This window comes from Crotalus tigris, unplaced genomic scaffold (assembly GCF_016545835.1).
Source record: "Crotalus tigris isolate CLP2741 ecotype Arizona unplaced genomic scaffold, ASM1654583v1 scf7180000018606.670481, whole genome shotgun sequence".
Lineage (NCBI taxonomy): Eukaryota > Metazoa > Chordata > Lepidosauria > Squamata > Viperidae > Crotalus > Crotalus tigris.
The window spans coordinates 511,937-536,441 of record NW_024097102.1 but is presented as its reverse complement, the minus strand read 5'-3'; the positions used below and the strand labels follow the sequence as shown (position 1 = coordinate 536,441).

The 24,505-nt window shown below is 40.2% G+C and overlaps 1 protein-coding gene across 12 annotated transcripts in view; it reads right to left on the bottom strand.

Annotated features, from left to right (window-relative positions):
• ISL1 (ISL LIM homeobox 1) overlaps window positions 1-24,505 on the bottom strand; it is a 91,227-nt gene that overhangs the window by 38,651 nt on the left and 28,071 nt on the right. For 4 of the 12 annotated variants that reach the window (XR_005558130.1, XR_005558131.1, XR_005558126.1 and 1 more), the window contains exon 6: window positions 4,838-5,018. Coding sequence is in view for 2 of the 12 variants with exons in the window: in XM_039355125.1 (XP_039211059.1) it covers window positions 4,993-5,018; window positions 10,409-10,471; window positions 15,005-15,083 (168 nt within the window). In the remaining 10 variants the exon portion in view is untranslated. Of the gene's footprint in view, window positions 1-856; window positions 1,024-1,108; window positions 5,019-10,408; window positions 10,472-15,004; window positions 15,084-24,505 lie in introns of those variants that run through there. The other 8 variants (XR_005558125.1, XR_005558127.1, XR_005558128.1 and 5 more) reach the window with 5 other exon arrangements.

The following is a 24,505-nucleotide window of genomic DNA, read 5'->3' as shown; positions in this document are numbered from 1 at the left end:
TTTAAATCAGCAGGCAGGCAAGTTTCATAAAGAGGACTGATTTATATCTTGCTTGCGGTACACTAATTTATACAATTGCTCTGCTAGGAGAGTTATAAACCAGAAGGCCACCAAATGTTTTGTTCATAGAATTTTGATCCTTCAGCAGATTGGCTCAAATTTCTAATTACTCTTTCTCAAACAAATTGCTATTTGGCAATGCACTGATTGGTTAACAAGGTTGGATGACATCGAATGTTTATCTGTGCAAAATAGAAACTTGACATATATTTTTATGCAAGTGAAAAAGAACAAATTTGCCTTAGAAGAGCAAAAATGTCTGTGTTGAAACTATTATAATAGCTGGATAGGGGACACTGTGAAAAGCAGATTGTATTATTCTGTTCGTCCTTGACTTGGGTCTAGCCTAACCTGTAAAAACCTTGAGGTTGCTCACAGTGCTTTGCAATAAAGGTAGATGATTTAGCTCAGCATGCATCTAGTGGATCTTTTAAGCATTTTGCCTGTGTTATTTAATAAGGTAATCCTTAATACTTTTATTCAGAAGAAAATTTTTCTTGAGTCTATAGTCTGTCTCCCAAGAACATATGGGCAAAATAAGGACTACTGGTTACAAATTTCTCTAATCCTGAGAATTGCTAAAAGTTTACCTCATTAAGCTAGAAATTAAAACAGACCATCCCATCTTTATTAAGGTTGTAAGGACTACACAGATTATATGAGGTCATGGACTGGGCACACAAAGACTTAGTAGAAATTCAGACTTTGGACTCATTATCTCATAAACATAGTAGGAACATTTTTAAGCCACACTTTGTTTGCATTTAAAGGGCATGAAAGAAATTTAGGGGCTTACCCTGAGCAATGAATGGCAGTTGGCTCAGCTGATCAGAGTGGATTTATTTTACGTCAACTTGGCATTAACAACTGAGCAAGAGGTCTGGAGCTGAGATATATTAGCTTGTCTGAACTGAGCTGGAATTTGAATTAGGGATGCTCTTAAATATGCATCACATGTCTTGTCTACAATAAAAGGAATAGAAGAGGCAAAGGGGTAAATAACTTCTTTGCAAAGACATGTACTTAAAAGAAAAAACTCTACCCAAACCATTTCAATTTTTTTAGCAGGAGCATATGATAAAGTAGTATCTTACAGGAGTACGACCTAGCTTTCTACTTGCAGGTTCCTTGCAAGTTGAAAGCTGGAACATCATATATAATGAAGATGATAGATGACAGAGAGACAGTTTGGTCTAATCATTAAGGCATCAGGCTAGAAACTAGGAGTCTGTGAATTCTAATCCTTCCCTAGGCATTAAAATGAGCTGGATTACTTTGGGCCAGTCTCTTTCCCTCTCTCTCAGTCCATCACACCTCACAGGGTTTTTGTGGGAAAGATAGCAGGAAGGACTACCAGGTATGTTTACCACCTTGAGTTATTTATAAAAAATAATAAAGGCTGAACAAGAAAGAAAGAAAGAAAGAAAGAAAGAAAGAAAGAAAGAAAGAAAGAAAGAAAGAAAGAAAGAAAGAAAGAAAGAAAGAGATGTAAGTAAACTAAGGCTTATACATAGAGCTTTCCACATGTAGTTTTAATGCAGAATTCTGCCCTATAATTCCCACAGCGACTGCTGAGCTACCAAACCAATTTTCTTCCCAAAGAAATCTTTGGAGCTTGGAAGCTTATGATCAATCAATGCATTTTACAAAGAGTGAAACCAAACTTTATTTAGAGAAATAAAATCACATTGTTTGGACACCAATTACTGCCACCAAAATGAATCTGTGTGGCTTGGAAATCTGACTAGAGGGGAAATTATTAGCTACAATTGGGCATCTTTGTATTAAGGGCAATGTAACAACATGTGCCTTGTTTCAATAACTTCAATAACTTCTTCTTTATTGAAACTGGATATTCTCAGTTTCTCCTCAAGAATAGCTGTCAGAAGACCATTAAATCTTGCCAAAGTTAGGACTCCTCTGAGAATTGGACACAATTAAACAAAAGGAATAATGGTTTAAATATCTTGCTGGCTTGGAAAAGGCTCAGGAACCTATCTTTAGGTAGGGCAGCGATACTGCATCCAAAGAAATAGAAGATTCAGTCTCCTTGGCCACTTTCTGGCTCTGCCATTATTTTATACATGGTTGTGGTTGATGGATGTCAATATTCTATAAGAATGACATTTATAGACAGGCCACTTTCATCAGTAGTCTGGTTTGGGCTTCAGTACAAAACATTTCAAAAAATGTTTGGCCTCTGAATATGAGTTTATTTTTAAAGCACCATCTTAATACCAAACCAGATCATATATTTACAGTGTCCTTAACCGACAGGCTGCAGATGAGGAGAATCAGAGAGCTTGGTAAGCATTTCAGGTTAACTCCCACCATATCTTACTCTTTATCACAGCCGGTGACCCATCTCCCATTATCTGTATGGGCCTGCTAAGTTTAACACTTTTCAAACAACACCTAGTATTTGTGACAAATCAAAATAAACAGCAAGTTTTACCCATGAGAAAAGAAGGGGGGGCAGTAAATGTGTAGAGCAGGAGGTACCATTAAGGAAATTTGGGTAGGAGGACAGGGTTAGGGAAGCAAGATGGTGTGTGTGTGTGTGTGTGTGTGTGTGTAAAGTCTTCTAGAATATGGATAGAGCTTTAGATTGTGGGAAAATAAATCATACAAGTAGGCTTTGGAAGTATTGTCTGTTATGATGGCTATACAAGTGAGTTGATAGAAAATATTTTATACCTGTAAAAAGAAGTACACAGGGAACTATGAAAAAAACAGTTGGAAAACTGAGGATCCATTCCTACTCAGGCTTCATAATATTATACCAGTGAGTGAAAATTCATCATGAGAAAATACTGCAATAAAAAAATGTAGTACATGCTTGAAATACATCTTGAGAAAATGCTACAATAAAAGAAGTTTAGATGGTTTTAACTGGTAAGTATTTTGGAAGAGAGAATATTATGCCTACACAAAAAGGAATCATAATCTAGCCAAAGTTACATGTTCCCACTGTAATCAGGAGCTTAAAATTGCTAAATTTGGGTTGCACTCTAGATTTTTGCAGGTACAAGAAAAGGGCACATATTAGTCAGAAAGATGAAAACACTGTCATCTTCACATACATACATATCTTCATTAAATATAATTCTCCTTCACATATTTTTTTCATTTAGAAAATGATTAAATAATAACTAAGTACTTATACTGCATGTCTGATCATTGTTTGAAAAGTACCAAACTTCGTAGCTTGTCAAAATAAGCCAAAATAAGAAGCGTTTGAAGCAAGAACATGGTCTACTATTGTGTTCTTATATAACACACTCCCACTTAATTGGAAGTGCAAGAAAACTTTAATTTTCCCCATCAAAGATTCATGTCCAACATCTGCCAAGAAACACCAGATTCAGCCTGAAATCCTCTATTCCTTATTCAAGATACAAAACAAAGGGCATCTAGATCACTCAATGTCCACGAAACAAAACCTACTCCATGCAAATTCAGGACAGCACATTTAGGAATAATTTGTAGCCTTTAAAATCTTTTGGGACTATTAGTTCTTGTGTTCCAAATATGGTTAACTGTAATGAATCATAGCATCAATTTATTGATACATACTTGTCTGCATATACATATCTTGTGTGCTTTTATTTTTTGTTTTACTGCTTTTCCTATTTTTCTTTTATAAGTTTGTGTATTCTTTTTTTTACAGAAAATTAAATTAAGTGCTATTTGTTATTTGTTAGTAATAATAAAAAAGGTGACTATAAAAATTCACCTCGGAGTAAACCCCAATATTTGTAGTGAATATGCCTCTTTGTTCTGCCTAGAAAGAAAAATGCCTCTGTTTTCAAGAAAAGGCAGAAAGCCACTTAGCTTCATGACACATATTTAGAGCAAGGACTAGTCTAGACTAGTCTAGAATGGCAATCAAATCTGGAGTCACAGGTTGTTTACACTGTCTGACCTGCTACCTTCTCCAGCTTATAGTATCTCAAAATCCAACTTGTTTGTTTATTAGATTTATATGGTCACCCATCTTACCAAAGGTGACTGTGGTTGGTGTGCAATAATCCAAAAATGTAATAAAACAATGCATATATAAAAACAATCATATAATTATAGGATTACATTATATATTGTATAATTTATATGTATATGTTATTAAAACCAAAAGGGATAAACCTAACCAAACCTTGGGGGCGGGAAGGAAAATGTTATATCTACAGCCATATTAAATTGCAGTATATGAGAAGATAACCACAGGTTTACAGTTCACAGATAGTCCTTGAGTTACAACCATCACTGAAACTAGAGACTAAGAAGGCAGTTGTTAAATGAATCATGCCTGATTTTAAATCTTTATTATTAAAACTGTTAAGTGAATCATGCAGTCATTAAGCCAATCCTTTCCCTCACTGACTGTGCTTGTCAGAAACCGGCTGGGAAGGTCACAAATGATGATCACACAACCCCAGGATGCTACAATCATCCTAAATGCATGTCATTTGCTGAGCATCAGAACTTTGATTGTGTGACTTTGGACATAAGTGCAAGGACTTTTATCTCTATGGTTATGACTCTGAATGTAAGTAGAGAACTACCTTGAAGAAGTCAAACTCTTAGCTAAACAATGGTTTACTTCAAGCCTCCACAGTTCACTGCTAACTTTGTTCAAATTCAAAACATTTATGTGATCTGAAGATAAACCAGAGTATTTTTTTATAACTCCCAACAACTATATAACTTCAGCAATTCAGACATGCAAAATATAAGAGAAACCAATGTAAAATTTCACAGGGGGAGGGGGGAGACATACCTTATTTACAAGAGGTCCAAGATGTGTGATAGTCCCTTTCTATGGTTGTGCAACACTCTCTTCGGGGTCTGCTGCCTTTCTGACATCGCTCATTTCAGTTGAAGCCCAAAGGATTTCTGTGGGATTTATCATGCCACCCATGCAGTTTTTTCAGATCAGGAAGCAGAAGTAGCCAGGGAGGCTGGAAAATAATGGAGAGAACAGAGTAACAAGAAAACAGCTGCAACTACATCCTTTGCCCTTAAAAAGAACAAGTAGTCATTTTTTTTAAAAAAAATGGAATATAGATAATTTTGGATTCAAACACCAAAACCTGCTTTGGAGCATGTCAGGAAAGATACAGCTGTTTTAAAGAGCTGCAGGCAAGATTTTGCCCAAATATGTCTTGACACAAATTTTTTTCTATGCAGGCCACAGTGGGAAGATGAAAGGGCAGATTTTCTTTTGTGACATCTCAATGTTTATGGCAGGGGTCTTCAAACTTGACCCTTTTATGACTTGTGGACTTCAACTCCCAGAATTCCTCTGCCAGTATGCCTGGCTGAGGAATTCTGGGAGTTGAAGTCTACAAGTCATAAAAGGCCCGAGTTTGAAGACCCCTGGTCTATGGGATCATTGCTTCCCCATGGATGCCCTTAACTGCTGATGCTATGTAAGCTTCCTCACAAATTCTGAAGCACATTTTTGCTTTTGAATTCAAAATGCTACATAGCCCTCTCCTGGATGAAATTAGAGTAGAATTTCATAACATTCACTATATTAAACAAAAACTTCCAGTGCTTTAAAAATTGACCCTCACGCAATAATTACATAAAAAGAGCCGTGGTGGCACAGTGGTTGGAATGCAGGACCGCAGCCTAACTCACTACTCACTGCCATCAACCCTCAGCGGCTCAAGATTGACTGTCTTACATCCTTCTGAGGTTGGTAAAATGAGGACCCAGGACCCAGATTGTTGAGGCCAATATGCTGACTCTGTAAAAACTGCTTGGAGAGGGCTGTAAAGCACTGTGAAGCAGTATACAAGTCTAAGTGCTAAGTGCTATAAACTATTATATAAAATAACTCTCTGAATTTAAATTTATTTTTCACCCTTGATCATGTGGTACCAAACCGAAGATCCATTTAATAGACCATCAGCTTCCCACAGAAGCCAGATTTTTTTAAAAAATGCAACAGAGAAATCCACTAAGAATACCTGAATGCTGCAATCTTTCTCCACAATTCAGTATGAAATTAAGCCTTCTGATTCAGTTTAGGTAGTGATAATCGATTCTAGATGATCTCTAGATCAGTGATTCTCAATCTGTGGGTCAGGACCCCATTTGGGGTCGAATTACCATTTCACGGGGGTCGCCAAACAAGGCTGTCCGCCATTTTTTTCCCCTTTTGTTTGGCCACGCCTCTGGCACCCGGTGATGTATAAGTGGTTGGGGGGTCACTACAACATGGGGAACTATATTATGGGGTCGCGGCATTAGAAAGGTTGAGAACCACTGCTCTAGATGATATCAGCAGCATACAAGAAAGCCTTGTTTGCTGCCATATAGTGGTCATCTCAAATTTTTGCAGCCCAACTCTGGTAGCCCCAACTGTGTCTCATGAATTACCTGCCATCATTATTCTTTTTTATGATTGACTGTACAGGAAGAGAAACAAGCTGCCCTTTTCTCTTAGAGTTTGCTATATTTAGAATTTCTTCTGTAGGACCAAGATAACTTTTCATCAGAGAGGAACAATATAGTGTTATTTTTAAAGAATGTTAGTATGCCCTTTAAAATGTTATCACAATACATCTTTACTCAACTTTCTCCTTTTCTCTCATATTTGTACAGTCAAATTGGGAGATTAACTTTAAAATGTTTCCAGTGTTGTTGTTGTTTTTGTGGAAATTTCTCCTATGCTATACATATAATGTATTGTTCTCATTCTATACAATCACGGTTAAACACAACCAATTTGACAAGCTATTTTCACCAATAGTATACAGTTATTTTTCTGCAGATTACAGTATTCATATTTTCATCTTTAGTTTTGGTTTAGAAAAAGTGAAAGATAAGGACTTTCTGTTTTACATGCAGACTGAGGAACTGTAAATTAAATACCAATTAAAGTATCAACTACATTTCTGCATATCCCTACAATATAGTCAATGATTTTTAATGGAAGGAAGGAAAATGTCAGTCATCAATCTGAACACCTTCTCTTAGAGCTCAGCATGGCTTCTTCTTATATTTCATTTGTTTCTTTAGTATATTTATATTCTGATTCTTTCCCACCATATTCAAAGCACAATGTCAATGCACTGAAAGAATATACCCAGTTCATCAAAATAGCATAGCATAGGGGTCTTCAAACTTGCCCCATTTATGACTTGTGGACTTCAACTCCCAGAATTCCTCAGCCAGCATGCCTGGCTGAGAAATTCTGGGAGTTGAAGTCCACAAGTCATAAAAGGGCCAAGTTTGAAGACCCCTGGCATAGCATATAAGTAGTGACCAATTCCAACGTCTTTGCTTAAAAAAAAAGGTGCTTTATCATATTCCTTGGATTAACATGCTTTAAGTTGAAATGGTTTGTCAGTTTTACAAGCATCAGTTTAATTTTCTCTGGCTTCATCAGTTTTTATTAGCAAATCTCTAACCTAGGGGTGCCAGCAATGGAAAAAAAGTCATGATATGTCGTGACACGTCATGTGACATTACGAGTTTGACACCCCTGCTCTAAACCATCAGTTCAGAAGAGGAGGGTTGGTTTTTTGTTATTTTTTTTTTTTGAATGGATGTAAAGAACTTTAATATGCAGAGTCAAGCCAATCATTGAACTTCTGGTGAGAATTAGAACAAGTCTTCAACATTAACAATGCAGTTCTACTGACTTGAACATTTGTTTTAATTAGTTCTGAGTGTGCATTACCTGTATAATGTCATAGCACTGCCTTCCTAACCTGAGTGCTCTTAACGTATGTGGAGTTCAACCCCCAGAATTCCCACCAAGTATGGCTATTGTTGTTTATGGGTGGGAGCTGAAGTCCATACATCTAGAGGGCAATTAAGTGGCATTACTATACCTTAATTCACTTTTAGGGAAAGGGACAATATCATATCTAAAAGATTCAGGCACAAAAAAGCTAAAGGAAACTTAACCTGGACCTGCCAATCTAGAGAATGAGTAGAAACCATCAAAAACTCAAATTCTAAACAGCTAATTAAGAACAGGAAGGTCTCACTGCTGACCTTTAAAGATATCACATAAAGATATGTGATATGTTATTTTGAATATATATTAGTAAGAAAAATGATATGCATTGACTAACTGATACTGCTTGCGATTATTGATTAGTACATTTACTACAATTATTTATTACTATATCAACTATTGTTAATTGAACATATGTACCCGGACAGTAGTCTGTTTGCCGAAAATTGAAAATGTTATTGGGGGATAATCTCAATGTTGTTTCTAACCTTGTCCTCATCCCAACCCTGATCCTAACCCCACCCTAAACCTTAATCCCTATCCTGATCCTATTCTATCCCTAACCCTATAAAATTCAATAAAATCTTTTAAAAAAAACACCTCAAATTCTAAACAGCTAATTAAGAACAGGAAGGATCTTTAAAAGATCTTTAAAAGATCAGCTGTATTTTTTTTTTTTTGTCTTGTGAAATGAGGACAAAACAGAGGGCATCTTTTTCAGATTGGAAATTATTATTATTATTATTATTATTATTATTATTATTATTATTATTATTATTATTATTCAAAGCTGGAGAAGGTTTGAAGAATGTGAAGAAAATAGCAATAGGGAATAAAGGCATGTGATGTGAATTTGTGTCATTTTTTTTACATTATGTGTGGGCTTGAAATTTTTCTATCCTGAATTCTATTTACGTCTATCTGTGTTATACAATATGTGTGTGTGGATATAAATTTCTACATGAAAGAGAAGTCAAGGAGTTGAAGTTTGCAGATCATTATCATATTTTCATTCACCCCCCCCCACTTTTCCTATCATCTTCAACTTCCCCCCCCACACACACACTTTTCCTATCATCTTCAACTTCCTTTCACCTTAATCCACCTGGTGTGTTCTTCTTATTCCAATTTACTAGGTACAGAAAAGTAAGCTATAGAAAAGTATGTAGAGAAGGGGTTTTTTTTTTTTTTTCATTTTCTTCCTCCTGATAAGCAAAGCACAGACTGATTTTCTGTGGAATGAGGTGAAAGAAGGTAACGTAAGAAACAGTTTCTCCCTTATAATATGAGACTGTGAAAGATGTAAAACCCCCTTAGGGAGGCAGGGGGTCCAATAAATGACATTCCCAGGCAAGTGTGTTCTTGTATGTAGCTTGTTCCTTTACATAGTGGCCAACAGGGAGACAGAACACTAACAATTACTTTTTGTTTAATTAGCACCAAAAATTTAGTGAACTCTTCAGTTCCTTGAATCAACTGTTCATTTGTTGGGGAGAAGTTTTGTTTTGTTTTCTGTTTTCTCGCTTGGAATGTCTCTTTGGACTAAACATTCCTTTTTAATGCTAAAAATGATTTCCTTTATTTTCTTCTTTCTGTCTTATGTTCAAATAACAGACATGGTATAGCTATGTAGGAGAGAAGGTACAGTCAGAAGCAAAGTTTTATAGAATGCCAATTCTGCTGAGGAGAAATGAAAAATCAGGATGTTGAGCCAAGGAAAGCACCAACAAAGTCAAGTAATAGTTGCCTGAGTGCATGTAAGCTGAGGAGTGAGATGCAGAGTGTAGTATGAATTGGGTGAATGCACAGCAAAGCCCGAATTAAAAACATACTGCTTGAAAGATTGATTGGCTGCATGTCTAGAAAAGGATAACCCCAAAGACCAGAGAAATAGCTCCCAGTGACAACTTTTCTTGAGTTTAAAGAAAATGGATGAAAATCATATTAGAACTCCTCCTTTCCTAGAACCATACCTGAGACCAGCCAGCTTGAGAGACAAGTTAATATTTCTGAGTTGGATGCCTACTATGAGGTACAGAAATGTGACACAAACCTAACCATAATTTGAGAATTAATGAAGACTGACTCATCATCCCACAAAGGAGAAGAGGCATGATAGGTAGTTAAAGATGGACTTCTCTTCAGAGAGTATCTCCTGGTGGGCAAGGAAGAAATATAGGACAGTTTGTAGCATTTATCCAGTTTCACCTAAGGCTGCTAAGCCTGACTCATGACCACCCAAGTTGACATGTGGGAGTGAATAAAACCAGAGACTTCTACTAAGGATATGGAAAAGATGTTAACTGCTTATGTGAAATCCTGTGACATGGGGAATTGCCATGGGAAGACTAAATGTATGCCTTAACATCCATTTCCAATAACAACACTCTCTTCCAGAGAGTGGTGACAGCTACTGTGGGGCCAATCCATCCAGAGACAAGCAGCATGTCTCAGCATGAGTACATTATGACCTTGAGCCAGATTGATGCCAAATCCATGAATCAGTCTTTAATGGATCTATCTGCTGGAACAACCTCACCAATTGAGGTTTCTACAGATGCTGGCATGAACTTGTCAGGAATAATAACAAACCTTTGGACAGCATGTGGGGTTGAACATGTAGTGTTAGTCCAATATCATCATCAAGTAAATGGCCTGTAGAAAGATGAATTAAATTTTGGAAACCATGTTAATGAATAATTGAGTAAATTGCAGTTAACAATTTACTTACCAGGTACTTACCATATCCAAAACTTGATTCATTACTTTTAAATTAGTTCAGCAGCATCCATGAAAAATAAGAAAGCCTCCAACTCAGATAAATACTCTGGACATTACATACCACATTACATACCTGCAGAATTCCTTTGTTGGCAAATTTGCAGTCTCTTTGTAACAAAAATATTAAGGTATGCATGAGGCCTTTCATAATCTAATTAACAAAACTAACAGTGATCTTCAATGGAAGAACTGCCACCATATTTGATTTTCCATTCCTGTAATCACCTTCAAAAACAAATTCTAACACTTTTATATCCATGTAAACTTAGATTGAAATTTGTCTTCCCTTTCTGCTTCAGTCTTATGCTTTCCACTGTCACCACCTAAGCTGCTAAGACAATAGAATCTTCATCTTTTTGTTATAGGTACTTCTAAACAATCTATCAAATAGGTGTCCAGTTTTGGGAGTGCAAGGTGGTCTATGTGGCACACAGAGTTTTATTTATTTAGAGACAATATCTATTGTTGCACAATTAACCTATGAACTCTGGTTAGATAACAAAAACAAACAAACAAACCAGACTACAATGGTTATAAAACCCTAACCAAGGTATCATAGAATAAATTGGGTGACACAAACCATACCTATATTTGGCTTATCTATTAACCTTTGCCTGGGGAAAAAGCCAGTTATTATGAAAGACCAAGAGGAGCAGTGTCTTCTGTGTAGTTAGAGTTTTGTCCTTCAAAACCTTGTCCAGCAACTTGAGGCAGCCCATTGTGCTTAAAAGCAGAACCAACTCAGAATGCTGTGCTGATCGTTTTTTAGTTCAAAGGATCTAGCACAATCCTTGGAGGTTGACACATGATACAAAAGCTGCAAAAGCCAGGTGAGTGACCTTGGGTCAGTCATACTCTTTCACCTCACAAGGTGGTTGTTGTGAGGGAGATAGGAGGAGGAAGGGATATTAAGTATACTTGCCACCTTGAGTTATTGAAGGAAGGAAGGAAGGAAGGAAGGAAGGAAGGAAGGAAGGAAGGAAGGGAGTGAGTTAGGGAGGGAGGGAGGGGGGGAGGGAGAAAGGAAAGAAAGAAAAAAGAAAGAAGAAAGAAAGAAAGAACACCATAAACTATTTTATGTTATATCTGTTTATTATATTGATAACCCATCTATTATCTTGGCACTTAGGGCAACCTACATGGAAATTTCCTTTCTTTTTTCTTTCCCTTTGAGATACATTGGGGGAAAAGAGACAAAATTGAGCCAAAATCATCCAGTGAGTTTCCCATGGCTCATGTTACCATCTTGTGGAACACCTTTATTTTCCTATCTTTTCTTTTCACCCTTTTGGGGAAAAGTTATATTAGTCCACTTCTAGAATGCTGCTCATCTATAACTTTGATAGCAGAAGTGCAGTTAGGATAATTGCATGTAGAAAATTTGATTGGTTCAAATCATGATTTGGCAAATGAAAAATCAGTCAGATTCTTCTCAGATGAACTTGCAAACTGAAGCCATTTATTCCCCCCCCCTTACAATAATGTGGAGGTCAAGGAACGGATGTAGTTTTTTTCTACTTGACAAAGTTTTATTAAATTTCAGACCCTTTTGTTTAAGAACATCAAGCCTGCAAATTTAAGATAATGTGTGCGTACATATGTACAGCTACGTATACTAAACACTTTTAAAATATTGTGGATTTTCCCCATTTTTTCCCCTTGGCTCATGTATTTCTGGGCAAACTTTATTAAAATCTGCTGAGACTTTTCCTGAAGAGACCAACTCTGCAAAGTTCCACATGAATTAATTGTTCACCTTCATTCTTTAGATTATTTTTTTAAGGATACATTTATCTCACTGTGAGATTTCTTATGCATATGATATTCAACCTTACAAATGACACCAGTTAAGAAACCTGCACAATTTCAGAAGAGTAAATCAAAGAGTTAGTGAATTAGGATGAATGAAAATCAGTTTAATTTTATTGTTTGTTTTCTCCTATATTGGCACCAAAGTCATGGGAAGTGCAGTAGTCAATGATGGATATGGGACAAACAATTGAAATGAAACATTTGTGTAATTCATTTGCACAATTTCAAGAACTTCACAGTAGATGTGTTTTAAAGCCTCTTCTCAACAAGAAAAAGGATGGTTCAAAACAGATAAATTCTATTTGTATACAATGGCCACTGCTCCCCCACCCCTCTTTCTTTTTTTAATAGGATTTGGTGTTTCTGTGTCTGCAGTGTAGAAAAAGGAAACAAAAACATTGAGGACAATTGGAAGATGTTTAGTTGTGCTGCTAAAATGAATATAGATCTGAGCTAAATGACTTCTCCTGGATATTCTATTTCTTTTCCCAGCATTATGTCCCCACCAGTCTTACTTCACATATATTTCTATGGATCTTATGCAGTTCCATGCAAGAAGCAGAATAGGGATTGAACAAGATTATTTCAAATATCTCCTCCACCTCTTATGTTCTACAGTCCCATCTTCTGACAAAAAGCCTTGGCTGAAATCTCCCATCGATGGAAACTCTAACAATACTTCCAGAAAACTGAATCTCCAAAGTAAATGTAAACATAAAATCTCCTTCAAGTAGAGTTTGATTTCTGAATATTACATGGTGATTACTAGCCTTACATTTCAAGGATACAGGAGTATCCTTGGAGTCCAGGGCATCTTTTATCTAACTCAACCCTCCCCAACCTGGCACCCACCCAAATGTCATGGGACTATAGCTTCCAAAATTCACAGCTGAGGTGGCCAATGAAGTTGCTCTGTAAAGCTAGTCAGTAATTTAATTCTCCAAGTTCTCTCAATTTTTTGCCCAAAGGTTGTGCTGAGACAGAAAAAAAAAACCAGAGCAAAACAAAAAGACAACCCAAATATATTGGTATTGATCCAGCTCACTCAGCAGTCTGCAATCTCCTCCAGGATAAAGAAGTTCATCCAAAGAAATGCAATTTCCAGTTACCAAAGATCTCTTGTCTAACCAGACATGTCTCCTCTCCTCTTAATTGGATTGTTTCGATTGCCATTTAGAGGATGCAAAGGGAGGACCTTTCTCCCTGCAAATGGGGAAGGAGGGAGAGCCAGAAATTGATCTGGGGTCTGTGTTCCACATGGGGGCAGGGGAATTTGCAGCTATTGAATCCGAGGAATAGGTAAGATGAGAAACGGAATATACATGAGCATCATAAAGCACTTCCAATTGCCTTCTACCCTTCCAATATTGTAGGGAACTAATACGTGCACCTTAATAAAAATGTTTTTATAGAAGCCAACGCTTGCAATGCAAGCATTATGTTCTCTGAGTCTTCTCAGAACTACATTCTATGTACATCCAGTTATTTGATTTGGGAGCTCTCTTTATTAGATAAGATTTGATGCCAAATGAATAACACACCTTAGAACTCATCCAGGCAACAAAAGTGCTCTCTTCCTAACTGAACCAAGATGTATTTATTACTTATTTAGTTCTCTATTTCCATGGCACATGGCACCACAAACTAGAGCAACCATCCTTTCCCACAATTCTCTTAATCAAGTTGGTTAAAGATTTAGTGGTTCCCTTTATACAACCTAAACTCGGTTAGCACTACCCTACACTCCTTTTGTGTTTGTATGATTTGCGTGTAAGCATAGGAGAGCCACATTAATCCACCTTGGCAAAAAAAAAAATCTGAACAAATCTGTTAGGACCTTTTCGGATTAACAGATTTTATAAAAAGTAATCAACTTTTGGGAACAATTTACGGCGTTAGTAACATTTCCTAGTCCAGAAAGGCGCCCTCAGACTCATTCAGTTTTGCTTTTTACCAGGTTTTGAGGAAGGTGTGATCCCAGCCGTTTGGTTACTCTATTATTCAAACTTGCACGAGTTAATTCTGAGCCAAATTTAGCCTACTGCGGACATTTAGAATTAAAATTAGTTCCCCCACTCCCCCGCGAAGGACCAATAAAAAGGTATCTGCAAGGGAGGCGATCTGATTCCCTCCCCCCTCCCTTAAAGCAGCAGAGCCAGGCCTTCAAGCGTCCAGGTGGCGCGTTTGTTGTCGCCCGTCTGCGAGGTGTGGCGGCTCCCGGCCTGGCAGGTCCGAGAGCCGCCAAGGGACCCGGGGGAGGGCGGGGGAGAGTCTCTCGAAGAGCCGATCCCAAGGCGAGATAAGGAGCCGCCGAGTCACCGGCCCTGTCTAGACTTTGGACCTCACACCAGTCAACCCGGAGCTGTTTGGATTAGCCTGGAGATCGACCAACCTGAGCGAGCCCCTCCCCCAGGGCTCCGGCGTCTGCGGATTTGGAAGGGAGAGGGCGATCGCGCCGGGTCTGGAAATGCCGGCTTCTGCCCCCACCCCACCCCACTCCCATCAGTCACACATACACACACACACACACAGAGAGAGAGAGAGAGAGAGAGACTTCCCCGTTTCCTTTCTGCCTTCTCGCCCCAGGCCAGGCACCTCTGCTGTGAACCAGCCGATCCGCAGAGCAGAGCGCGGAGAGCGCGCGGCTTCTTCCGCTCAGACGAGACGGGGGTCGCTGGGAAAAAAAAAAAAAAAAAAAAGGACTGGGAAAGAGAAGGCGAAGGAAAACCTCTCTTAAAAGAAGGAGGCGTTTATAAGAGATAGAAGTATCCAAACGCCAAGCCGAGACGATGGGTGACTAACCAGACGGGTTGAAAGCGTTTCGGGACAATCCCGCAATTCGTGATTGAATTAGTAAAACAGGACAAAAACTTGGCGGAGTGAAGAGCGCGCAAAGTCAACAAGATCGCAAGCCCTTTTTTTTACCCTTAAGGAAAGGGTAGCTTTAAAATAAAGCCTTTTCTACTGTGCGCCGCCTCCCCCTTTTGAAACCACGAAGCCCAGGCCGTTTCTGATATAATTCTAATAAAGATGCTGAGAAAAAATGAACCGGTTTGAAGAACCCCGCTGAGAGAAGACAAGAACTCTTGTGTATGGTGCTGGTAAAGACACACGCTGCCAAGAATTCCTACGGGTTGTTTTCACCTCCTTTGAGGCAAACTAGGCCGAAAATTAAACCTCACTTCAATTAAAAAGAGAAAGAATTAAAAGGTCAAATCTAAAGCAGCCACTAAACAGAAATCCACTGAACCTCGTGGATTTCAAAAACATATTAATTACTAAGCCGTTATTTGTTTTACTGAATTGTTACGGATTGGCTGAGTTCCTACAATAGGAGAAACCAGGATTTCTAAGCTCCAATGATTGGATTCACACAACGCCGAGGAAGCGCAGCGTGAAGCCGACCACTGGGCCTAAGTTTCCTTTTCCATATGTGGGCGTCGGATTGTCCCCTTTAACACCCCAGGCTAAAACGAAACCCGAAGACGCGCGGCAGAAAGGTTTCTATTCGGTTTTACACTGTGGATGCGAGGCGGTAGCCGGGGATGATGGGAACTGAAATCCTGGGCCTTGGTGGGCAACGGCCTACATGTATCCACAGAGAGCCCTTTGGGAATCTCCTAAGGAGCGGACTCAGCGGCGACCCGGCTATTTTGGGAAGGACTTTTCGCGTTTAATGCCGGGGTCACCGCGGGGTACAGCACCGCTCCAGCGCTCGGACCCGGATGGCAGGGGCGGAAGATCTCCTGCCGATCCCGCCCGATCCCCTTCTCCCCGCCACTCTCTTCCGCCTCACCCGCCTCCCCGGTTCCCCCGCCGCTGGTAGAAGCGAGAGGTCTTCCTTCGTCCGCGCCTGCGACGCTACTGAGGCTCGTGGGGACGTTTGTGGCGCCTGGACTCCTTCAGCCGCTCAGCTCTGTTATCGAGATAACGACGCGAAAGAAAACAAGCCGCGCTGAAGCGGATCTCCTCCCCAGCACCTGGCATTCATTCCTCGGCGTCCAGCCTCGCATCCAGCCCCTCCTTTCCGAGCACTTGGCCTGGTCTCCTGGAAATGCTCTCTCTCTCTCTCTCTCTCTCTCTCTCTCTCTCTCTCTCTCTCCCCATTTTTATTTTGATCGAGTGGATAAATGCCCCCCACCCACCCCCGGAAACCAAGGCGAGGAGACGAGGCTGTGGATCGATCGCTTCCTTGCGTTGGACATCACCAGTTGGACTAGCAGTGGGCTTTCTTCAACCCGCTTTCTTAATGTCTGAAAAAATAGTTTTTTTCTTGTTTATACAAGAAAATGTTAGGCATTGGTCCCAAACTTCAATGGATTACGGCAGTGTTTCCCAAACTTGACAATTTTAAGGCATGTGGACTTCAACTCCCAGAATTCCACAGCCAGCGTTGCTGGCTGTGGAATTCTGGGAGTTGAAGTCCTCATGCCTTAAAATTGTCAAGTTTGGGAAACACTGGATTACGGGATTGAACGCCTTTTGGGGGGGGGCTTTTGATCGTTTTTGAAAAAGGAAAAACTGCGCAGAACCTAATAAGGCTGCCGCACTGCATTTGGATAAATATCCGGCCAAAATGTTCTCATATTGATTTTACTGGAACTGCAGGCCGATGAAAATCCCACGCCTTGAAATGAAAACAGAAACAACCTCTTCGTAGAATTGGTCTCTGAAGTTTCTCGGGAGGAAAAAAATATATGTTGATTAAAATAAAACTGCATGCTAAGGACATTCAAAGCTCAAATCCATCGCTATAAAAATCTCCATCTATAGAGTACTTCATTCATGAGAATCCTCCTGCTCTTCTAAATTAAACTTGGATTATAGATTCAATTTATGCTGAGATCGAAACACATAAAGAATAACAAAAAGCACAAAGTTCACCTACAGTTAAAGTCGGGTTGAAGTTAGAACCAAAAAATTGAGAAAATCAAGATTAAAAGAAAGACCACCCTGCAATAATTATCAAAATGGAGGAGTCAGCAGGAGACCTGTATCCAACCTCTGCTCCTTACTTCAGGATCTTATTGGCCTGTTGGCTTATCAGCCTGCTTGGTCCAACTAACCCAAACTTCTCTATCCTTGCCCTTCCCCCATCTCACCATGACAGGAACTAACAAGGTATAATAGGGAACAAGTCACCCAACATGCAAAATTTCATGATTTGAGACAGATTGGGCTAACCTCAACATGTTGCTCCAGAAGTAGACCCACTGTTGGCAAAAAAAAAAAAAGAAGAAGAAGAAGCAACTGACTGCAACTGACAGGGAAATCAGGTCTCCATTCAATTTGAACTCTTATGCCCCCTACCCCAACTACACACACACACACACACCAAAGATGTTCTGGATTGCTGTGGCAAATCCTAAAGTTTCTAATCCTGCTACTTTATTTTCAAGGAGAATACATCTTTACAAAATCTGAATTCTAAATGACTGAACAACCAAATATTGTCTCATTGGGACTCTTTTGCTATCCCTTGCTCTGCTTAGAATGGCCTTGGATAAATGTGCACTATGAATCTTGTTGCTGTTTTTTAAGATGCTTTTCTTTTCAGGCAAAGCTAACAACATTTGACCAAATTCAAAGGACACCATGTCTGAAGAACTTTCCTTAGAGTTAATTACCAACCATGCCTAATGCTCTGAGCACACTTCTTCGGGAGCAAATACTCTGAAACATTGTCAAGAATAGAGAGGGATTAGTAGCTTTGAATTCTACTCTCTTTGCATCTCTACACTGAATTTAAATACATTTGGGGCTTACCACATAGATGAATGCAGCATGCAGTTTTAGTTAACTAATATCAGCACTGAAACCATACTTGTAGATGACATTGATTTTGAGTAATTGGTGGTCGAAGTGCTTGAAATGGAACATTTTCTAAGAAACAACACGAGGCTGTGCTACAGAGAAAGAGCAGCTGATGAATCCAATAAACTCAACTGAAATTGAAATAAATATAGTTGCCCTCCAACACACTGTGAAGTAGTCCAGTTACTTTGGGGGCCCTCCCTTCACCTTTAATTTCTGTCTTTTTCCTTGAATTTTTCATACAGCCATCTTTGTATTATGACCATCTGTTTGCTGGCTGAGGAATTCTGGGAGTTGAAGTCCACAAGTCTTAAAGTTGCCAAGGTTGAGAACCCCTGATCTCTATATTCAGAATAATTTTCTTTATTTCATGGCATTGTCATTCTAGAGTTACCATTTCTACAACAGATTCCCTAGAATTCAGCAGAATTCATTTTGAATAAAGCAAACCCAATCTATTTAGCTAAAAAGCAATAAGGGATCAAAGCCTCCCCCCCCACAAAATACATTGGGAAGGTCCCTTGCTGTTTATTCTCTCCCTGGCATTTCAGGATAAAACACTGATAATAAATAAAAACGTTTTCAGACTGAATTCAAGCTAATTTTGGTAGCTATAATTTGGAAACTCCTGGCTTACTGTTGCTTTTTCCTGGGTGAGTTTTCAATTTCTTCATCTACCCTATAAGCTAGAGGATTCCAAATGATATTTCCTTGAATTATTAAACAGGCCTAACCCCAGTATCAGGTATGTACATAAGAGTCTCCAGGAGTTAGTTTGAGGTGCTCTCCAATGACACAACCCCTGATCTTCCAACTAAATTTCCCAATCAGGTAAGCTAATACTCCCTCTTTAGAAAATAGAATAATATTCCGGCATCAAATCCTCAACATTTAGCAACTACCTAAACAAAACAAAAACAAAAAAGGAAAGTAATCCCTCCAATAAATCAACACAAGAAGTATAAGCAGAAAAGGAAGTCCCTCCTGGCCCCCAGACCCAAATACAGACCAGACATCTAGCACCAAACCTCAGAGACTGATCATGTGTTTAAATAAAAATTTAAAAAGCACTAGCTAGCATCACACCCACTGAAGATCAATCCTGAGGCATACACACACACACACTCAAAACAAAGGAAACCTCTTGAAAACCCAAGTTTTTCCTGCTTCTTTTTAAAAGGAAGCCACTCTGTTGGGCCAGAGAGGAATGGGAGAATCCAAAGGCCATGAAATATTTATTGCAACAGAACCCAACACTGAAGCAAAAGCCCAGGGGCACCCCGTGACATTAATGCTGCAGCCTAGCTTGGAGCGACTTGCTATAGAACTGAGACACTCAAAGAACTTGGAGTTCTGGAAGGTCACAGCAGGCAGCAAAAGGTCCCCTGTGTCAGATAGATTCTCTGGGAACATGTTGGTTCATTGAGATGCTCATGAGATAATAGTTTGCTGGGTGGTTTTTACCTGCAAGAAAATCTTTCCGGTAGTCCCCTTGTTTCAGAGCTATGCTAGAAGGATGCTTGAGGCATTTTTCTTTTAAAGACCTCCCTGCACATGCCTTGTTCAGAAGTCTGTCAGGAAAATGCTGAAGGTCCACACAAGATGCTTTACCTGGTTTTTGTACCAAGTCATTGAGCTGAGCAATATCTTGAACTGTAAACTAATCAATTGGCCTCAAATATCCGTACACTGAGAAAAAGCCTCAACCATGATTAAAACCAGCTAAGTTTTCCATGCTCTATTTGACCTGGTTAAGCACCTTTCTAAATTCAATGAATCATGTCCCTTTTACTCGTTGCACACCTAGAGGGCACATCTTCTCCCTGTAAATGAAGTCTAGAGTCAATAATATCCAAGACAAAGAGGTCAACTACAACTCCAGTAATTGGTGGAGCTGGAAGACTTAGGACAAATAATCTTAGGAGAAATAATCAAATTGGACAGGTTACAACCATGAGATGTTACAACAAGATTGCTGATTCAATGCTAGAGAAAATATTTTAAAGCAACTAAGCTGAATTATGCATTATAGTTACAAGTAGATAGCCCTGTTTGATTTCCAAGGAAAAACCATCATTATTCCCATCTAAAAACAACAACAACAAAAAAAACAGAAAATAAAATCTGGGTGTTTTCCACTTAAAAGGTTATGATCATGCCACAAGCTTAACCACGTTTATTCAATTATCCCATTGGCATTACATTCTGGCATGGTGGCATATGCATGCATGCATGCATGCATGCATGCATGTCTATATGTAAATATCTGTGTTCCTAGGCTCACCTGTGTGAATCCAGACACATGTACACAACTGTTCTCCTCTCCAGGCAAACAGAGGTGTTATGCATTGAGCGCTTGAGAAGTTTTGTTTTTGACTGACTCTAAGACAGGGGTTCTCAACCTTGGCAACTTTAAGACTTGTGGACCTCAACTCCCAGAATTCTTTGCTGGCTGAGGAATTCTGGGAGTTGAAGTCCACAAGTCTTAAAGTTGCCAAGGTTGAGAACCCCTGCTCTAAGAAATATTGCGTTAGACCCCCTGAAGTATCCCTTCAAGCCAAGATATCTAGGCAGCAGAGTTATCACCATTTACACTCCACTGTTTACACCCGTTTATCAATTCTCCCTTTGCTCGAGCCCCTCAGATTCCCAACCGGCCGCCCCACCAATTAAACGCTGCATAGCCGACCGTTCAAGTAGATCTCTGGAGAAGCTACAAGGTCCTTCTCAAAAGGAAGCCAGCTGCGGTTGCTCTGTTCCACCTGCGATGCTGAGAACAGCCCTCCGTTGACGTTTATGGGGCTGACTTGAGAGGACCAAATCTTTAAACTTTCCCATTTAACTCTATTTGCCAGGTTTACTCAGAAGGAGTCAGAAAGCGAAGCCGAACGCGCGCGATTCTTGCGCCGCCGCTGAAAGAGTTCTATACGGTTCAGTGAGACTCGCAGGAAAGGGACCACACGGTGCGCTAAATAAAACTGCAGCCTTAAAAAGCTCGGGATCGGCGAGGTCCTGGGCTACGCTGTCGATCAAGCTGGCAGGTAAAGAAGCAAATAAAAAGAAAAAAAAGAAAGAAACCTGCTTATCTGAGCCGGTATTTATAAAATATTAATAAAAGTATTTGGATAGCCCCGTTGCAATAATCTGTCTGAAAACTCTGATTAATTGGCCATCGAGAAACTATCTATCCGAGCTCTCCGCAATAAAATGGGCGTGTTTTTACAAAGAAAAGAATCCTCTTGTGAATACAAAACACGTGCGATTTCTAGTCGGTGGAAAGGAGAAGGCAGAGGCTGACCTGACGAACGACTTTATTCGTCAGTGGCTTTTTTAAAAAAAATCTTACTTGGAGCAAAATTCAATATACTGTACATAACATCTCGGTGTCTTCAACCAGCTGTGCTGAGCTGGTAAGGCTGGAAACCCTTAGACTCTCAATGGAATAAGACCCATATTCTTCAGTGGGATTTTGCTTCAGCCTGGGCAAAAACAGGGCTGCATTTCTCACCGTGCAAAGTTGCGGGTCAGAAGCAGGGCCCATCGAGTTCAACGACTCTCCCCAAGGAGAACATCACGTACACCATGTACCACCAAGTAGAACGTAACACCAACTTTCTCCCTTGTTTTTCAAAACCGCTTTTTTAAATGTTAAGGCTTTTATTTCCCCGGTGTTTTGCTCCGTATACTCCCCTCCCGTGTGAAAATGCGCTCTGCACATCCCATTTCCACAGATACCGGTGAGATAAATGCTCGCACATTTATCCCTGAGATCTGTAGCGCCCCGCCGATCCGAAGGCTACTGACCAGCAAATTTTTTCAGTTTTCAACACTCCGGCGAGCGAACCCGGCCCTTTTGAGGCGCTCTCCAAAAGTCATCCCAGGCCTAGGAAAGGCAGCTGAGATACTTGCAAGGCCGAGGAAGGGCAACTAAGATACCTCCAACTAAGAGACCTGCTCACGAAGGCGCACCACCCATCACGAAAGTCCAAAGCCCCCCCATTCCAGGTGGGCCCAGCTTTGAATCTCGGAAATAAAAGGGAGGTGGGAGCGCCGGCGCTTCCCGAGCCACCTTCAATTCGGTGGTCGGGTTCACACGATTCGTCTAAAACCGAATCCAGTTGAAAACCCGGTGGTCGCATTCTCACAGCATGCTAAGCTCGGCTGGTTTTAACCTGGCATGTGTGAGAAACCTCAATTTTCAGCTTAGTTTGTGCTAACCCCCAAAACGGATTAATTCAAAATAAAGGAAGCGTACTGTGTGAACACTGCGACAAAACAGGGATTGGGGGAATATAATCTTGCTGTTCTAAAAATATGATCTTTTTATCTTTTTATTATACTTTTTTTAAAAAAATAAAGGTCTATCGGTTCTTCTAATTGCTCTTTTTCAGATTTTCTTTTGGTGCGCATTACTGGTATCAAACCAGTTTCCCATCTTGTTACTTTTCAGATCTGTTGGACCACAGGTCCCACTGCTCTCAGCCCACGTGTCCGCTGAGATTGTGAATCGTGCACGTCTGAAAAGCAGCAAGTAGGGAAACATTGCTGTAAACCCTTCTGTTCCGAGAGTTAGAGCAAGAGACAGGCAAGTATCCTAATCCCAGGCAAATCTCTGCAGGATAGGTAGAAGCAGCCTGTTTAGCCGCGTTTTCACAACACGTTTCACCTGGTTGCCGAAATAAACCTATTTCCTGCGTTCTCTCAATGCAGGGAACAACAAAAGCAAACGGCATCGATTCCAACAAAACCGAAACAGCAACAGAACGTTTCCGGCCACATACGCGGTTTAACTATTTCGCGAGTTTTGGTCAGCCCAAATGCCGAAATCGCTTAGTCTCTCGGTGAGAAGCTGGTTTCCCAAATTCACCTTCGTTTTTTGCAAGGTGAGTAGTGGAAAGGATTTTTCAATCACGTGGAAGGGGGAAGGGGACGGTTGACATCCAGGGTTGTGAACTAAACCAAAAGTCAGGCCAATCTCGGGTGCCCCTACTCAGGAGTAAATCCCACGGAGTCCCAGAGGGTTCGTCCGGGCTGCAATTTCAGCGTAGCTTCTATCCAGAAGAAAATCTAGAAAGGTCCACTAGGATTGAGGGACGGCCTGAGCGCGCGTGCACGATTGCAACCTAAACTACGGTATTAACGGGCGAAGGGCCGCTGTGCATGCTCTCTCTCTCTCCCTCCCTCCCTCCCTCCCTCCCTCTCTCTCTCTCTCTCTCTCTCTCTCTCACACACACACACACACACACACACAACTCAGCCCGCCAGCATTGGAGATACGCAGAGCCACAGTTATTCCGCCTTCCGCCCCCCCCCCTCACCCCATCGCCTTCCCAGTTTTCACCACTGAGCTCAGCCTCGGTCCCTCTCCCCCGCCAGCCTAAAGGGGAAAAAAAAAAATGGAAGCCGAAAGAAAAACAACAAACAAGGATCTTCGTAGTCCTCTCCAGCCAGAATCCCCCTGCAGCATTTCCAATTCTGTTGACAACAGACAGTGACAAATAACAGCCATTGTTTAGGTGCTGAACAAAAGCCACCCCCCACCCACCCCACACACACTTCCCGGAGGAGGGAGGGAGGGAAGGAGGGAGAGAGAGAGTCAGATAGACACAAAGAGAGACAGAGAGAAAGACAGAGAGAGATCACGCAAACAAAAAATAATGAACCGCTACTCCACGATATTTCTTAAGATGCACATATATTTTAAAATTTCTACATTTTCCTTGAGTTTGGGGGGAGGGGAAGGGAGGGAAGGAACATACATTCTCAGGTTCACATTTTCCTTGGGGCAGAAGAAAGGGCCACTTCCCACGACTTGGCACCAAACCGGATTTACTGAATTGTAAACAAATACGAGTTTGTCCCCCCCCCCACCTTTGTGTTTTCCTTTTCAGTTTAAGTCTTCACATTGTTCGCGGGATAGTCCCCGTTTTTTGAAATTGCTGCTAGGGATCTAAATTGGTATAAAGTGGCAGGAGAAAAACTAACTATATCTAGTCCAAAATACTCTTGATGGACTTTTCCAGTACCACAATTCTTAAAAGGGAAAAGGAGAAGCTTACTGGATTTTTTAAATCTCTGATCTAGGAATGTATAAGCTAGCTCTTGATGCACTTCATAAAATATTACAAAGAGTTTCTTCCAAGCTTAAAATGTAATATTTTGTATTCAGCATTTAGCAGCTAACACCAGTGCATTCATATATATATATATATATATATATATATATATATATATATATATATATATATATATATATATATATATATAGTACTTTGGTAATTC